Source organism: Lagopus muta, chromosome 2 (genome assembly GCF_023343835.1).
Source record: "Lagopus muta isolate bLagMut1 chromosome 2, bLagMut1 primary, whole genome shotgun sequence".
Classification (NCBI taxonomy): domain Eukaryota; kingdom Metazoa; phylum Chordata; class Aves; order Galliformes; family Phasianidae; genus Lagopus; species Lagopus muta.
In genome coordinates this window covers 51,567,839-51,585,533 of record NC_064434.1, presented here as the reverse complement: position 1 = coordinate 51,585,533, position 17,695 = coordinate 51,567,839, and the positions used below count along the sequence as shown (strand labels likewise).

General features: G+C 39.5%; 1 protein-coding gene across 3 annotated transcripts in view; it reads left to right on the top strand.

The window, feature by feature from the left end:
• Nucleotides 1-17,695, top strand: part of THEMIS (thymocyte selection associated) — a 99,456-nt gene that overhangs the window by 69,268 nt on the left and 12,493 nt on the right. The window contains exon 6 of one of the 3 annotated variants that reach the window (XM_048935904.1): nt 7,978-9,364. The exons of the other annotated variants lie outside the window; for them this stretch is intronic. Within the exon in view, the coding sequence (XP_048791861.1) occupies nt 7,978-8,408 (431 nt within the window). The 3' untranslated portion in view covers nt 8,409-9,364. Of the gene's footprint in view, nt 1-7,977; nt 9,365-17,695 lie in introns of those variants that run through there. 3 annotated transcript variants of the gene reach the window in all.

The window sequence follows — 17,695 nt, the reverse complement described above, 5'->3', positions numbered from 1 at the left end:
TTTGTTCTCATTAAGCTTCTAGAATCTCCAGAACTTCACCATTTTTACTTTATGTAATTCTATTTTTCTTTGCCATTTGAGAGCAAGGTGTGAGGAGTGGCTGAGGTCCCTTGGCTTGTTCAGCCCAGAGAAGAGGAAGATAAGGGGAGGCCTTATGGCATACAGCTGGTGGCATACAGCTCCTCACAGGGAGATGAGGAGCAGCACTGAGTTCTGCTCTCTGATGACTGTGACAGGACCAAAAAAACAGCATGGAGCTGTGTCAGGTAAGGGTCAGGCTGGGCGTTAGGGAAAGGTTCTGCACCAGAGAGAAATGGGCGTGGAACAGGCTATGCAGAGCTGTAGTCACAGCCCCAATGCTGGAGTTCGAGGAGCTTTTGGACACCACGCTCAGGCACAGGATTTGAATTTTGGATGGTCCTGTATGCAGCCAAGAGTTGGAGCTGATGATACATGCAGGTCCCTTCCAACTCCAGATTCTCTATGACAGGAAAGGTTTCTAGTAACCTTTTTCTAATTTTATTATTATTATTTTTAATTATCTTCTGTTCAGTGTTCTCCCATTAAGATCCTAACGATTATTTTGTTGTCCCTTCTCTGAAATCTGGGTTTTCACATCTTACGCTTAATTTTATAGTTCTTCCTGATTCCAGAGGAAATTTTTCTTTCAAATTTCAGATATCAGTCAGGCTCTTTTGCTTCTCCTGCCCATTTCCTATCTCAGGTTTTATTCCTATCCATTTCCCCAAGTTTATGGCTAGAGACTGCTTTGTAAATAGTTCTAGTTGTATGCCCAAGTACACTAAAGAAAAAATTGAAGTTAGAGCTGCTGAAGACTTTCTTGCTCCTGCTCCTGTAAAGGCTTGCAGTGCTAATTCCTTCCACTTGGTCCAGTTCTAAGCCATGTTTCTGATTTCAATCATATCTCTCTTGCCTTATTCCTCATGAATGCTGCAGTTAATTAAATCCGAGCTCATTGTACATAGACTGTTAGGTGAGACCTAAGTTCAGGTAAAGACTAACCTATGTCACTGAGGATTTTCAAACAAAACAATCATAGAATCATAGAATCATAGAATGGCTTGGGTTGGAAGGGACGTCAAAGATCATCAAGTTCCAAGCCCCTGCTACAAGCAGGGCCACCAACCTCTAGATCCAGTACTAGACCAGGTTGCCCAAGGCCCCATCTAATCTGGCCTTGAGCAGCTCCAGGGATGGAGCATCCACAGCACTCTGGGCAGCCTGTTCCAGCACCTCAGCACCCTCACCACCTTAAAGAACTGCTCCTTGACATCCAATTTAAATCTTCCTTCCTTGAGCTTAAGATCATTCCCCACTGTCCTATCAAATCCTCAGTACCTCTGTTTAGCACACACAGAAAATCAAGAGACAATATCATAAAGCTTTTTCTGCAAGACTACAAAGCCTCTCTTGTTTAACTGCCTTGGAGGATATCCCTGAACAATTTTTGCATAACTTTGAGTATACTGTGTGAATTAAAAGTTGGAGACAGGTAAATCTAATAACATAGAACAAAGAGTGATGATAGATGGTACACTGGCACACCCAGATCAAAGCTGAAGGTTTTTTTCAAAGCTGTGTGTTAGTGAAGTCCAAATTATTGAGCTTAATTTAAAGTTAACTGCAAAATTACACAGGAGATTTGATTAGAAAATAAAGCAGTTCTTCCTGGCCAGTCAAGGGATCCCCAGGAGCCCACTGTTGCGTGCAGCACTGTTCCAGAGTGTATTCTGCTCTGTTAATTCAGAGGATAAAGGATTAGAAAATATGTCAAGACTAACAACACAGAGACACTGCTGTGGGTTTTGAGTGGGAGGAAATGTACCATTCACTGACTAATCTTTAAACTTCTACTTGTGAATGTTAAGCCAACTTCCAAAGCACCAAGCCATTTCAAATTCCTAATACGGATATTGAATCCATGCTGTCTCTCTCTCTCAGAAAAACAGAACAAAATAAAAACAGTTACAGACAAAACTACCATTTCTTATCAAAGGCTAGGTTGTTGTGAGGAGAAAGGCAACATGGTTCTCTTTCAGTGTTAACGCCTCTATTGTTTCCTTGCAGAGTTCATATTTGTAAAGGTAGTATTTATTATCTTTGTTTCTAAGAAATTCATCCTTATTCTACTGTTTCAACAAAACCTGATTTGGCCACTAAAAATATAATCTTATTTTTTTAGATTTGACTGAATTGAGGGTCCAGAGGAGGGCAACTAGGATGATCAGGGGGCTGGAGCACCTCCCCTATGAGGACAGGCTGAGGGAGTTGGGCTTGTTCAGCCTGGAGAAGAGAAGGCTGCGGGGTGACCTCATTGCAGCCTATCAATACCTGAAGGGAACCTACACCCAGGAGGGGAGTAAACTCTTCAAAAGGGCTGACAACAGCAGGACTAGGGGAAATGGATCCAAGTTGAAGGAGGGAAGATTTAGGCTGGATGTTAGGGGGAAGTTCTTTACTAGGAGAGTGGTTAGGCCCTGGAACGGGCTGCCCAGGGAGGTTGTGGATGCCCCGTCCTTGGACGTGTTCAAGGCCAGGTTGGACGGGGTCCTGGGCAACCTGATCTGAATGTGTATGTTTGGTGGCCCTGCCAGGCAGGGGGGTTGGAGCTACATGATCCTTGGGGTCCCTTCCAACACGGGTGATTCTGTGATTCTGTGATTCTGTGAATTTGAATTCCTTAAAAATAGTCACAATTCTGCAAAGTTGTAACTCTTCACCTGAAACTTGCTGTATTGGTTTGTTTTACTTTAATTTTGAAATTTCTTCTAACTGGAATTTCTGAAACATTATATAATGCTGTTTTGTTTTAGGTGGCTTTTTTGTGTTTTTTTTTTTGTTGTTGTTGTTTGTTTGTTTGTTTGTTTGTTTTAATTGGTATCTGGACACTTTAGAAAAGATATTTGAATGTTCTGTCCTTAAACACTTGATTTAGGAAGGCTGGGAAAAACAGAAGGGGCCTTTTGATTGCAATTCAGTGTGCACAAAAATAGTATACTATCTTTGGCAATGGAGATGATTTAAGAAATTTCTGCTCCTGTTCTTGATATTGTACAATTTAGGGCAATACTTTTGGTTACAGAGCTATACTCAAAAAACACTGAAATGAATGGAGCATAGTAATTTCAAAATTTAAGCAAAATGAAGAATTTTAAATTACATTTTAAAAAGTTCTTTGGCAATATCACAGGGAAAATGCACTAATTTTCTGAATTCAACCATAGGGATAAGCAACATGAATTAGGAACCCTATACTGTGTATGTGAATGACAACTCTTCCTTTACTTTCATTTTTAACTATGGAAAAATTGTTATTACCTTCTTTGCCTCCTTGAGTCCTGTAATTATCTTTAAAACAATAACTGTATTATTTTTCCTTTTATTTTTTGGGCCATATCAAAGACCTTATTCCTTGTTGATATATCTTCTGAGATAAGCTAACAAAAAATGGTAAGATAATGAGTTAAAATAATCAGATTGCATCACTTAATAGGATTATGTGTACTCTTTGGTAAATTATACTTATTTTTAGTTAAACTTAGTTTTATTCTTAGCTAATATTCAGGTTGTACAGCAGGGAACAGAAAGCATTGACTCTGCATCCTTTACACATTTCCCTTATTTATTAGATTTGACTGCATATAAAATATTTGCAATAAAAATCAGTTTCCAGGCAGGAGCATGTAGAACTCATTACAAGGAGAAAGTGTTGCAGTGTTACATGAAGGGAACTAAAGAGGACTTTGTATGAGTCGCCCCTCCCATTTTCTGCCCACGCATGTTTCTGTGGTGGTCCTTTTTTCAGGGGAGGCTCAGACTGGATATCAATAAAATTTCCTCAGCAGCAGTGGTAGGTAAGGCATTGGAACAGGATCCCAAGGGAGTGGCCATGGCACAGAAATTCCAGAGTTCAAGAAGCATATGGACTAGCGCTCAGACATGTGGTCTGACTTTTGGATGGTACTATGCAGAGCCAGGAGTTGGAACTTTTTATCCTTATGAGTCCCTTCCAACTCAGGATATTCTATGGTTCTTCCTTAGGTGGAAGGTGGTGTGCAGAATAGCAGATGGGATTGGGTAGGGGGCATGATGCCACACAGAGCTTCTATTCCCTCTATATCCACACAGACTTTATACTTTTCTATGCCCTCCTGCAATGACGTATGATGGCACCTGGAATATGCAAATCCTTAAAGTCCGTGGCAAATGTTTTCTGTGAGAGTTATTAATATATGAAGTGTTTGATTTGTAATTAAAAAAATATTTATCAACAGTAGTGCAACAACAGAAAGTAATGACTGTAAGGATTCAATAAAACCAGAAAGATAGACTAGAAAAAAGTGGTAAAGAAGAAAAGTTAGAAATAAAACGACAGTGAAATAAGTCAGCAGTTGTTTGTATCTTTCAGGAAATTCATTTTTTTTTTTTTTTTTAAATTGAATTTAAGATTAAACTGTTCCAAACAATGTGCTAGTACATTCTCTACAGAGATAAATGTTAACCATACATGAATTTTAACCCTGCAGTACATATGAAATATTTTGATTGTTACTTTTAACAGTTTTTAAAGACATTATAAACCATCACTAGAAGGAATGATTGATGGATATCAAATGTCAATTGATATCAATGGATATCGGCCCAGGGAATAGTCTGTTCATTTCATTAGCTCTTATTCTGCACACTGACTTCCAGTAGCACTCCCTAAGGAATTAACTCTCACTAGGATTGAGGAGCATCAGAACCAGGCTCACAACAAATAAAACACTACTGTTAATAAAAACACTTTGACTAATACACACACTCTTCCGTTCTGTGCTTTTTCACTGAAGTAATGCTCAGACACAAGGATGTTATTTTACCTTGTTTGGTTCACAATATTATTGTGCATAATAATTCACAACTATTGTTTTCAAGTTAGTCATATCAAATGCTAAATGTTATTAATGTGGCTGAATGTTAGTTTATGCAGCATAAATCCTGAACTGAGATATTTACCACAGCTATAAAACTCTATTATGATCGTGGCCAGGAGTGTTTACTCGTGCAACCTTTTATATACATGAACTGGGGTTTCCAGCACTGGTTGCCTTCCAGCAGTGATGATGACAGGTAACTTTCGTGCCTGCATTTTGGATGAGTACAGAATTGAGAGTTATGGCAACTGTTAGTGACCTTGAAGTCTGTGAAAAAAAGCTAGCATATTCAGAAAAAAAAATCCTACCCACCTGAGAATGTGAGTGAGACAAATGGAAATTTTTAGTCTGCAGAACATTCCCTTTCCACTATAAAGGCAAACATAATTATACAAATTGTTCCAGGAAGTGCGGAGTTAATGAAATTTGGTTTAATAAGGATTCAGGTCTGTTGTCCCCTGCTGCTCCTTTCCCTCCTTCCCTGATAATAACCAAAACTCTCCTTATGGTACTCCTATTATATGAAAAAGAGCAGGTTTGGAGCTATGTGTGTGTTGAGTGGCCAACCAATACACACATGCTGATTTATCCTTCTGTTTGCTGCCAAATGGAGAGTGTAACAGCTGTGTTCTGCATGCCTCTCTTTCAACAGAGGATCTAATACAACTTTCTCTTCTGTAATCACACTATGGCTTCTTCTCCCTTTTCAAATTTGACTGAAATTGGCAAGGACAAACTTTAAAAAGTACTGTAGAGATTGGCAGATGGATGGATAGACAGCATGATGACACAAGCCTCGTTTTCTTAGCAGTGTAGATGGTATATCTGATTCAGTAATTCAGTGTTGAGGCTAATGGATTTTTTTCAAGTAGGAAAAAAATTGCATTGATTTCACTGTTCAAAATCCCCTTGGGATCATTCAGCTTATCCCATTCATTGCTTAATGCTTTACTGAAGTGTAAATATATACATTCCAGAAGGCGTCCTACATTTTATTTTAGACTGGAGACAACTGTGATTTACTCTAGCCGGATGACATTAAATTTCCTTTTCTCCTTGAGTTGTCTTGCTTAGAAGTATATCATTTTGTTTTTCTGTGTTTGGGAAAGAAGAAGGTCTAGCTATGCCATCCATGTGCATCCTGTACTTTATATCTGTATTAGCGAGTCTAACTGTACAAACAATATTTTCCTTGCTGAATCACAAAGATTAGCTTATTCATTCGGTGCCCATTTTATTCATTAGTTTACTTTTACTGACAACAAGCACAGCCAACCTGAAAATGAACCACAGACCTGGAAATGTTTGTAAAGAAGATAGTAGCCACTTGTGTGAGTGCTGTGAGTGAGATCTCCATTGAATTTCTCATCATAGGGTGGATTCCTTTCCCTTTTGATGTCTAGATCTGGAAATATATTGCTAATTTAGTCATTCCTGTAAAGAAGCAGGGGTACTTGAAAGCAAATATGTCCATGATAAGTTGTGTCCTGGTTCAGGTAGACAGCTCCTTGATGAATGTGATGGTTATTTCTGGCCTTAAAATCAGAGCTTCAGAAAAAAATGAGTCCTGTCCATTTCTCAGGAAGAGGCACCTCAACCATGGAGAGTCTTAGAATGAACTGATAAGAACAATCATACATCTGGTTGCTTGGAAAAGGGGAATACAGTTGTCCCACGAATAAGCTTGGGAGAATTTTTGTTTGAAAAGCTCAGTGCCATAAGGAGGAATGTATTCGATAAGCATGGCCTTGCAGAGAGATCAAATAGGCTGTGAGGGTTTGTACATATTTGCAAGTTGTTTCTAGTTACGTTGCTGTAAATTAACCAAACAGAAACAGCTGTTCCCAAAGCAGTATTTCACACTGTTATACCACTTCATATGAGATTTACTTTTGAAACACAGTGCCCTCTCAGCTCCATTAAACATGGGGCATTGTGACAAACCTGAGCAGTTCCTGTCTTGCTGCTGTACATCTCTTTCCCACTCCTGCAATTGCCAAAAAACATGGTGGCTCCAGAGGGAAAATGTGGGGCACTGCTTCTTGGAGGGATACAATAGGAATATATGAGCAAGGCAGGAGATCATGGGGCCTTTTGGCAGCAGGCTATAGCTCACACATGAGAAGAGTAAAATCAAGCTCTTTCCACACAAGGGATTAGAGTAGAGCTCACCCCACTCTGGAGTTGCTAAGAGGCCTCGTGTGAGGGTCTTTGCTCTAGTGGGAGAAGGCCACAATTTTTTGAAAGGTCAGTATGGCTGAAGGTTGGTCTGCGTGGACGCAAAGAAATGAACTTCAAGGCTTTTCACTTAAACTTCATACCATTCTCAAGCTTTCATCTCTATTTATTGTATTACATTCTGAATAAGAGAAAACTGGGGATTTTGGCTTCAGGAAGTCCTGAAAAGCCACCACATATTCCTAGCTACATATTCATCTTTTCAGGCAAAGAACATAGGAGCAAGTCTGCAACAGGGATTGTAGGTATTGCATGATGCACATGGATTGCTCATCTCTTAACAGTTTAATTCTGCTTTTACACTCTCAGTGATCACACTTCTAAAGCATTTTATTAAACCTTTGAATGGTCTGTGGACAACTGTCTGGGAGTAGACAACAGATTAAGAAATATTTAGGTGTTACACTGAGGATCATGGTTTAGCGGGAAATACTGTTGGTAGGTGGATGGTTGGACTAGATGATGTTGGAGGTCTTTTCCAACACTGGTGATTCAGTGATTCTTTGATTATCTGGTTTATCTGTAGACTGTGAGGTACAAGCATAGCTCAAAAATTGAGAGAGGAATTCTTAAAAAGTGAAGATCGTTTTATAAAATGGTCAGCTGGATTTCATTCTTGATCTGCTGCAAATGTTGTTCAGAAATGTGTGCAAGTCACTTAAGATCTCTGTGAATATCAGAAAAAAGAAGAGAACATTTTTCCTTTGTTTTTGACTTTTGTGGTTATGTGAATTGTACATTTTTTTCTGGGCAAGTGCAGAGCCTTCAGTCTCCTTACAATCATTATTTGTTGATTTCTCAGGTCTAACAAATAAGCCACTTAGAAAATGTGAAGGTGAAAAGGAACAGAAAGAAGAGCACGACTATGAGTATGTGGATGAAAACATAGTTGAATACGTAAGGAAAGCATTTCAAGATGGCACATTTTGCCAATTGTATCCTGGGCTGCATCAGAAGAAACATGGTCAGCAGTATGAAGGAGGTGATCCTGCCTCTCTGCTCTGCTCTGGTGAGACATTGCCTGGAGTACCGCATCCAGATGTGGAGTCCTCAGTACAGGAGAGACACAGATCTGTTGGAGTGCGTCCAGAGGAGTACCACAAAAATGATCCAAGGGATGGAACAACTCTCCTACGAGGACAGGCTGAGAGAGCTGGGGTTGTTCGGCGAGGAGAAGAAAAGGCTCTGGAAAGACCTGAAAATGGCCTTTCAGTATCAAAAGAGGGGCTGTAAGGAAGAAGGGGTCAGAATCTCTAGCAGGGTCTGTTGTGATAGGACAAGGGGAAATGGTTTCAAACTAAAAGAGGGGAGATTTATACTGAATATAAGTTAAAAATTGTACATACAGTAAGGGTAGTAACGCATTGAAACAGGTATCCAGGGATGTGGTGGATGCTCTGTCCCTGGAGTCAGAACGGACTGGGCTCTGAGCACCCTGATCTTGCTGTATGTGTCCCTTATAGTACTTTGCAGGGTGACCTTTAAATGTTCCTTCCAAATCAAATGATTCTACAATTCCAAATATGGATAGCCTTTGAAGAAAGAGTGTGGTTGTACTCTATCATCACATATTGATGCAAACAAATGTTGTCAGAGTGATTTTCATGTTTTCCAGTAACCGCTATCCTTCAAAATGAGAAAAAGTTTTCTCTGAGAGCTACCATCATTGATTGTTGCATATGTTCTGTGAAGAACGTGGGAAAGGCACACCTGAGTTAGACACAATTACTTGTGACCCAATGTTGCTCTTAGTGATGCCACTTTGTCAAAGTGGTATCTCTAGTTGTTCTGGTAATATAAGTGCATAGATGGAGCTAAAACCTTAATTAGACCAACAACGCAAAAATACGTGAAAGCACAGGGAGAACAGCTTTGTATCTGAAAGCTTGCCTAATTTTTCTGATTTATGCCAGTTCGGTGTAACTGCAATCTTTGTTCCTTTTTTAGAAGTGTGCACCTTCTAGTCAATAATTAAGATCTGTCTCTTAAAAGGCTTTGAGAAAATTCTTTGTGTTTCTACTGATTTGTTGTATTTCTGCTTTGGCAGCCTTCAGAATATTTAAAGTACTGGTGAAGAGGACCTTTGCTTCCAAAAACTTTAAGTATCATTTCCAGCCAAACACTGATCAAATTTTTTCCTGGATACGAATGAAACTGCATAGTACCAACATATTTTACTCATACCTGAACCTTCTATTAACTTTTCTTGACTTAGCTGAATTGCTTTCTTATCAAGAAAAAAAAACAGGAATCTCAGAAATAAACTTGACATGTGTTTCAATTATTTAGATTTTTTTTAATTATAAAGTCATTATTTATTCAAAATGTACTTGTTATTTCAAAATGCCATGCAACATTTCTATTGCATTTGAGTTGGGCAGTGTACTGCACCTGAAATATGCTTCTATTTTTTAATTTTTTTCAGATCCCCCAGAAACATGTAGGAAACATACATGATTGAATATGTCTGTCTTCAAATATGACATAAAAGCAAACAGAAGCCCCCAGTTTTTCCATTCAGGAGTCCTCACATAAGGGCTGGTTTCCCCACCATCCCACACAAAATTCCCCTCTAAATTCTCCAAACCCCACACAAAATTGCCCTCTAAATAAAGAGTGAATTTTTATGAAGACATGAGACTAAAGAGGTTCCCTGGGCTCTACAGGCATCAGTAGGTGGGAGCACACCCGTGAGATGTCCAGCCTCTCCTTATGCAGTGGCAGAAGTATGTTGTAGCTTCTTGTGATTTACACATAATTTTCATGCTTTCCAGGGCAATTATGATATTCACATGATGAGCTATTCTTCTGCTCACGGCCACAGAAGTTCAGAAATTACGGGAATGATTGAAAAATGAAGCGAAGTAGTCTGCTTCACAAACTAGCATTTAGAATTTCTATCTAACTTCCACACTTGCACTTGTGAGCATTTTAAGAAATGTGGATTTGATGTAGGCATACGATGTTAACCATTAATGTGGGAAAATGCCACATAAAACTTGCCAGGTAAAGTGATTTATGGAGCTTAAAAGTCAGTTTTTGAGCATGTATGCTACACTGCTGCTTAAAGGAGGTATTAAAAATAACCAAATAAGTTTTAAGTTTACTTGTAGGAAACTAATGCATATCTTGCATCTCTGTCAAATGCCTAACATCTGAGATTGTCAGTTCTGCTTAAGGAACTCTGCAGTCAATCATTTCCAACCCTGATCCCACCCTTTTACAGGGCATTTATGCTGTTCATTAGTATACTCCTTTAATATTTTTGTTATATATGAGCTATCAAAACGAAATCCATTGATTCAAATTGTTGCAGAAAATAGTTTTTAGGAAAAACAGTTTTAAAGAAATACAAAAGCAATCCTCAGTAGTCAGGCATGCTATGAGAAAACCAGTATTCATTATTTGTAGTTTTTCATCAGTGCCAGAAAAAAATCTTTCTACAGGCCAAAGTGTGCTAGAATGGCTTTAGTAATAGCTAGCCCTCACTCAAAGCAAAAGGGAGTAAGAAAGAAGGAGATTTGCCTCGGGTCATTGCTATGATAATTTTGATAGAATAAATGTGTCCAGGGGGTCAATGATGTTAACATGACCTCATCACTCCAGAGCAGTAAGCAATCAAGCAAGGGACTTGACTACACATGTCTTAGTTTGCTATAGCAACAGCCATTAACTGTTTCAGGATGTTGCTTTCTGGATTTGAACTTCAAATGAGTACTGCTAAAGGAATAACTGCAATTGGCTAAGTTTGGGCATTTATTCAATGGGGGACAAAAAATAGAAAAGAGAAAGAAAATGCTGCAGAGGATAAAAAATCTACAGATCTTTGTTTTCTTCCTGCCATAAACTAAACATTTTAGGTGGCTTTGTTTGAACAAATTTATTATTATTATCATTACTATAATTATTATTATTATTGTTTTAAATTTGTGCTTTTTTAAAAAGAAATTGTATGAGTGTCAACGGTTTACAGGCTGGTTCAGCTGAGTTCCGTGACTGGTGGGGCAGAGGAATTTCACAAAATCCACGCCACCAGAAAAAAAGGGAACAGGGGACCCCAAAATAATTAAAAACAGTGGCAACGATCTGAAGAGAAACAAACTAATTTACTAAATATGGTATCAGAATGCAAGATAACACACTGTAATAAAATATAATTAGAATTGAAGCTATCAAATATCAAATATAATGAGAGAGAGAATGTCCGAAAGGTGGATAGGCCTCACCATAACGCAGTGGTGAGATGTGCAGTCCAGTTGAGCAGCAGGGAGACAGGAGGAGAGCTGACGAAGAAGAGCCGACGAAAAAGAGCATTAGGTGACCTTGCCAGGAGCTTTATCTCCTCTCTGTGACCGCAAAGTACCCTGGGGAATGTAGTTCTCCTCCAGACAGGCACCTGGAATTTGAGCATTAACAGTTAAACTCCCAGTGCACTACATGATGTTATGATGTGGAATACTGATAATCAAAATCATAAAACCATGACATTCCACCCCTTATTCTACATCACTACATCATGCTTAATATATACAAACAAACAATAATTACCAAACATTAAACACATGCACACACAAAACTATATATATACATGGAATTACTGACTGCACTCCCCCAACATCAATTTCCCTTGTGTACACACTGAATATCCCCATTTCTATGCATCACCCACCAAATGGACCCAGGTCCCCGTGCAAAAACAGTTCCACGAAGAGGTTTGCACTTCCCAGAAGTTGGAAAGACCCAAGCCACTTTTCCCAACATGCTCTTTACATGTGCTACAGGGATCTTATCTCCCTTGACAGTATGTAGGGAGCTAGCAGGACCATCGCGATTGATCAATCCTCTAGTATTGACCAACCAGGTGGCTTCTGCCAAATGCTTCTCCCAATGCCTAAATGTTCCACCACTCATTGCTTTTAACATGTTTTTTAGCAGCCCATTGTAGCATTCAGTTTTACCAGAAACTGGTGCATGATAGGGGATATGATAAATCCACTTGATGCCATGATCTTTGGCCCAAGTATTCGCAAGAGAATTTTTGAAGAGTCCCATTATCTGACTCAATTCTCTCTGGAGTGCCATGTCACCACAGGACTTGTTTCTCAAGCCCTAATATGGTGTTTCAGGCGGTAGCATGGGGTACTGCAAATGTTTCAAGCCACCCAGTGGTTGCCTCCACCACGGTGAACACATAACGCTTACCATTGCGAGATCATGACAAGGTGATATAATCAACCTGCCTCACCTCCCTGTAATTATACTTTTGCCATCACCCTTCCCCCCAGAGAGGTTTCAGCCTCTTGGCTTGTTTAACTGTGGCGCATGTGTCACAGTCATGAATAACCTGTGCAATAGCATCCATAGTTAAGTCCACCTCTCGGTCTCTAGCCCATCTGTATGTTGCATCTTTTCCTTGATGGCCCGAGATCTCATGGGCCCACCAAGCTAGAAATAATTCAGCCTTGTTCTGCCAGTCCAGGTCTATTTGAGCCACCTTAATTTTGGCAGCTCGATCTACCTGATGGTTATTTTGCTGTTCTTCAGTAGCCTGACTCTTGGGCACATGAGCATCTACATGGCATACCTTTACAACTGTATTCTTTATTCAGGCAACAGTATCTTTCCACAGTTCAGCAGCCCAAATAGATTTACCCCTTCTTTGCCAGTTGTTCTATTCCCAGTGCTGTAACCACCCCTATAAGGCATTTTCCACCATCCATGAGTCAGTGTAAAGATAAAGCACTGGCCACCTCTCCCATTCAGCAACATCTAAGGCCAGCTGGACAGCTTTTACCTCTGCAAATTGACTTGATTCTCCTTTCCCTTCAGTGGCCTCTGCAACTTGTCGTGTGGGGCTCCATCTGCAAACAGGTTTAAAAGAGAAAGCGGAATCTTTTTTTTTCCTCTCTTTACAGAAGCAAGATAGCAGTGCTCAAAGTTTACAGATATCCCAGAATATTGGCAGTCCACCTGGACTTTCAAGCTCAAGTTTTCAGTGAGCACCTGTGAAAGTGATAAACTTTCCCAACAAAGCTCCCCAAGAGCAGAGAGATTCGTTTTAAAGCTAAAAAGCAGCTTCTGCCCGCATTGTCCATCAAGAATGTCAATGGTTTAAGGGCTGGTTTGGCCCAGTTCCGTGACTAAGGATTTTGCAAAATCCGTGCCTCTGGAAAAGGGAACAGGGGACCCCAAAATAATTAAAAACGCCCAGAACTTGAGCATTAACAGTTAAACTCCCAGTGCACTATGTGATGTTATGATGTGGAATACCAGTAACCAAAAATCACAAAACCATGACTATGAGACGGACTGAGGTTGAACTTTTTACTTTAGTTATACTGAGAGGTAGGTTCCTGCATGAAGAAGGCAAGTTGAAGACAGTGCTACAAATGAAAACCGACATTCCTGACCCCACCACACCATTAATCCTGTACTTATTAAATACATATTATACAAATAAATGCTGTTATCCTAAGACATTTCTCTGGGCCTTTTACACCACTGTCCCTCCGAGCTACCTTTCATTTTCTAGTGTTGCTGGGTTGAGGCAAACTTTCCAAACTTGGGGACGTTAAAGACAGGAAGACAAATCTGTAACCGTAGTTGTATGTTCTCGACACTTCTGAAAGTCTTCCTATTTTTATTGTTTTCAATACTGATTTGGGAGCATATCCAACTCTGTCAATTTTCATTTTTTGGTAATTTTTCTACTGTCTAGTGCTTTCACTTTTCCTTAATGTGCAAATTAAAACTTTTTATCCAGGCAATAATCAATTGTGATTACTGGAGGAAGGGTTGACAGGTAGCAAACAGGGTGTTGCTCTGAGACATATTCATCCAATGCACATAGGCATTGTTTTCCACTTTCTGGGCCCATTGGCATATTGTTATTAAATGTTAACAGCAGGGTGGTGAGACACTGGAACAGGTTGCCCAGATAAGCTGTGGATGCCCCATCCATGGAGGTGTTCAAGAACAGGTTGGATGTGGCTATGGTCAACTTGGTCTTGTGGAAGATGTCCCTACCTGTGGTAGGGGACTTAAGACTTCCTTCCAATTCTGATCACTCTTTGATTCTGTGATTCTATGATTAATTAAGTGCTAAATAACTTCCCTTTAGGCTTTCAACTCTCTTATCCCACACTAGAGCACAGCTTCTTGGAATATCGCTATGAGGATGATGTGTCTTCTCCTCAATTTCTCAGACTATCAACATCATATAGACTTCATGGGTGCAGTAATGATGGAGACACACTAGGACTCTTTGGTGGAGTTGCACCTTATACGGACAAAATGAGCTCTTTTGACTGTACAGGTCAAGTATTTCCCTAAATGGCATAAGCTGTGCTGGTAAAAGAAAAGTTTACTGGTTTGAGTTTCACATACTTAGACAAAGTTGCTGGAACAGATGTATCAGAGTGCCGTGGTTTAAAGAGTTAATCATGCAACACCCCTCCCTCCCCTCAGGAGAAAGGGGTGGGAAAGGAAGAGGGGAAAAAAAAGACTGAGATAGGAGAAACTAATTTATTAACAGGAATGTGAGATGATACAGAATAATAAAGAGTATCAAATAAAAATGAGCCAAAAATAAAACCGTTTGAGAGAGACAGTTAATCTGAGTCTTTATCAGCAGGCCTTTTATGGCTCACTTCCTCAAAAAGACCAGAGAGTTCTTCCCCCATCACCCGGAATCAGAAATCATCTGGAGGCTCCTGGAAAATGCAGTCCCAGTGCATCTTTGCCTTGGAGAATCAGAATTCACATGAGACTGCAGAGATAAACATTAAACACAGCACCACAGTGCACTGTCTCTCCTCACCCAACAGTCTGTTGCATGATGTTACAATACAGAATACTGATAAAACCAGGACACAGAGTTGTGCATTAGCTTTAATTTTGTATAGTCTTGGGATTACTGGTGTAATTGTGATGACAAACCATTTTATGGCACAAGCAAGCCCTAATTCACAGTCATTAATTTGACTCAAGAGTACATTCACCTGCGATCCTCGTATAATTTTTAATGCTCAGAAAAATAATTTCCTGTTTCAGTCTGATATTTTGTTGTTTTTCACAGACATCTGAAGCAAAATAATTATGAAATTAACTGGAAAAAAATATAAGCTACATCATTCACATATTAAAATCAACTGCAACAGTAATAAAATCTGCATATGAAAGTGCTGTCCTTGTCTCACGAAGAGCATTTGAGGCTACAATTTAACTTTAAGAATCCCCTGAGAAACTAAACTGCTTACTCATCCTAAGTAAGAAGTGAAACCAGCTAATGTCTCATGATTCACTGAAGGGACAATGTTCTTCCTGTATGTGTTTATTCATGAATTCACATAGTCATATAATGATGTCAAGTCCAATCTTTCATTCCTATTGCACCTGAAATGCCAGTTTATTTTCTCAATCACTGTAGGACATATGCAAAAGGAAAATCCCTTTTATTTTTTATTTATTTATTTATTTATTTATTTAAGTTTGGTTTGGTAAGATTTTCTTTGAGAAATGAGTAGTAGAGAGGGGAACGAAGGGTAATGTAAGATGAACTCCCTTTTCTTCACACAGATACATATGCTACAGGTTAAGGCCCAGAGCTACAACCAGCAGGACTCAGCCACTGTTTCTGATGATGAGCACTGCTTTGTTGCACAAGTGATGCTGTTGTACCACAACTAATTCACCATGGAAATCAATGCCATTCCTCCCAGGGGGAAGTGTTTCTCAGTAGGATTGAGGTTGCCTAAATTAGATAATAATGCCATTTCCACCGCCCCTTGCACAGCTTTAGTTAGTCTCATAGAATCATAGAATCACCAAAAGACCTTCAAGACCGTCCAGTCCAACCATCTACCTATCACCAATATTTCCCACCAAACCATGTGCCTCAGCACAACATCTCAACATTTCTTACAACACCTCCATATTTAACTAGAATCACACTAGAGCTGTAGTTTTTGACAATATTTTCAGCATTTTGCTGAAAACACAGCTAGTAAGAAAGGACAGAAGTTGGTACTGAAAGAGCAAGGTGCCTCTCTGCTTCAAATATTGATGGTCAGTACTGCTCCAATGGAAAGAGGGCACAGGAAGAGCAGCAGAACATTTTATTTGGATTTGTTCTTTTTTTTAAAAAAATAAATAAACAGCAAAACTTCACAACTGTTCACTTTGAAAGACTTCCCTTAATTTACATTTCTGAAGACAAAAATTAAGAGCCAAATACTTACATAGTATCTGTGATTAAAAAAACCTTGGCCTAGAAGGAGATACCATTCTTTACACCCTGTGAGTGCCAAGCAGCAGCAATGAGGGCTTCTGATAACATGGATGAGCATCCTAGAGCACTTGGCAGAGAGCATGTAACCAGGCCTAGTGTTGGAGCAGCTGTATCCTGTCTGGGATCCCAATGCACAGTCATATATGAACTGCATGGGTACAGTGTTTTTAACATCCTTGGTTGGCACTGAACCTAATCCTCATGTTCTGGAAGAGAACAGAATTGTGGATGTCTGCAGCCTGAGTCTGATACTCACTATTTCTGGGCAGTGTGTGTATAGTGAGTGCTGTTTATCCAGATTTGGTAGATCACAGGAAAGTGCGTACACCTCTGGCAGTGCTTTAGCTCTCATGGAAAATTACTAAGAACTGATGTGTAAACATGCATCTGATGTGCCAAGAGTTTCCAGACTCACAGCAGCTTGATCAGACTGGCATATCCAGAAATGCCTGACAGCTGTGCACAACAGTCAAACTTCCCAGACAGTTTTAGGGTGGAGACAGGGAATATGTTCAGAAAGCCTACACATACCATATTTTTAGTTCTACTGATGATTTAAAACACCCACAAAAAAATGCCTTGATACACGTTAAAGAAGACTTTTCAAGCAGACAGCATAGCATCTTCAGATTTTCCTATTAAAATTCCACTGCATAATTAATTTTCACTAATGCAAATTGATCTAGAATTACGCAATATTGTCTTACATTAACTTATTCAAGATAAATGTTCATCCTCATTAAAGTCAGTTACAATTTAAGTATTAATTGTATAGCTCAGAGTGCTTCGATTCCGTGCATATGTAGCATACAGCATTTAGCATACCACTTGTTAACATGGGAGATTGCAGGTGCATACGAATCTTGTAACTGGCTGGCAAAGCACTTGTGGGTGTTTGAAATATGTTTCAAGTGTTTTGCTCAAAAATTTGTATTTCTCTTTGTAGCAGTTCAAAACAGCCATTTGTTATGCCAGCAAAAGCAGACTGGTGTGGGAATAAAAGGTATTCGTTGCATATTTTACTGACTACTTTATTTCTCTGCTTAATGTGATATTTTCCTCTGTTAAATGTCTGAAAGATATGAGATGTTTCTATCATGATTCTGATTCCTTGAATAGTATGAAGCCTGAATAATGTAGCTGTGAGGGAAAAGATGAAAGCCAACAGCCTTCTGGGCTGCACTGTGTCAGCAGCAGGTTGAGGGACGTGATCCTTCCCCTCTGCTCAGCT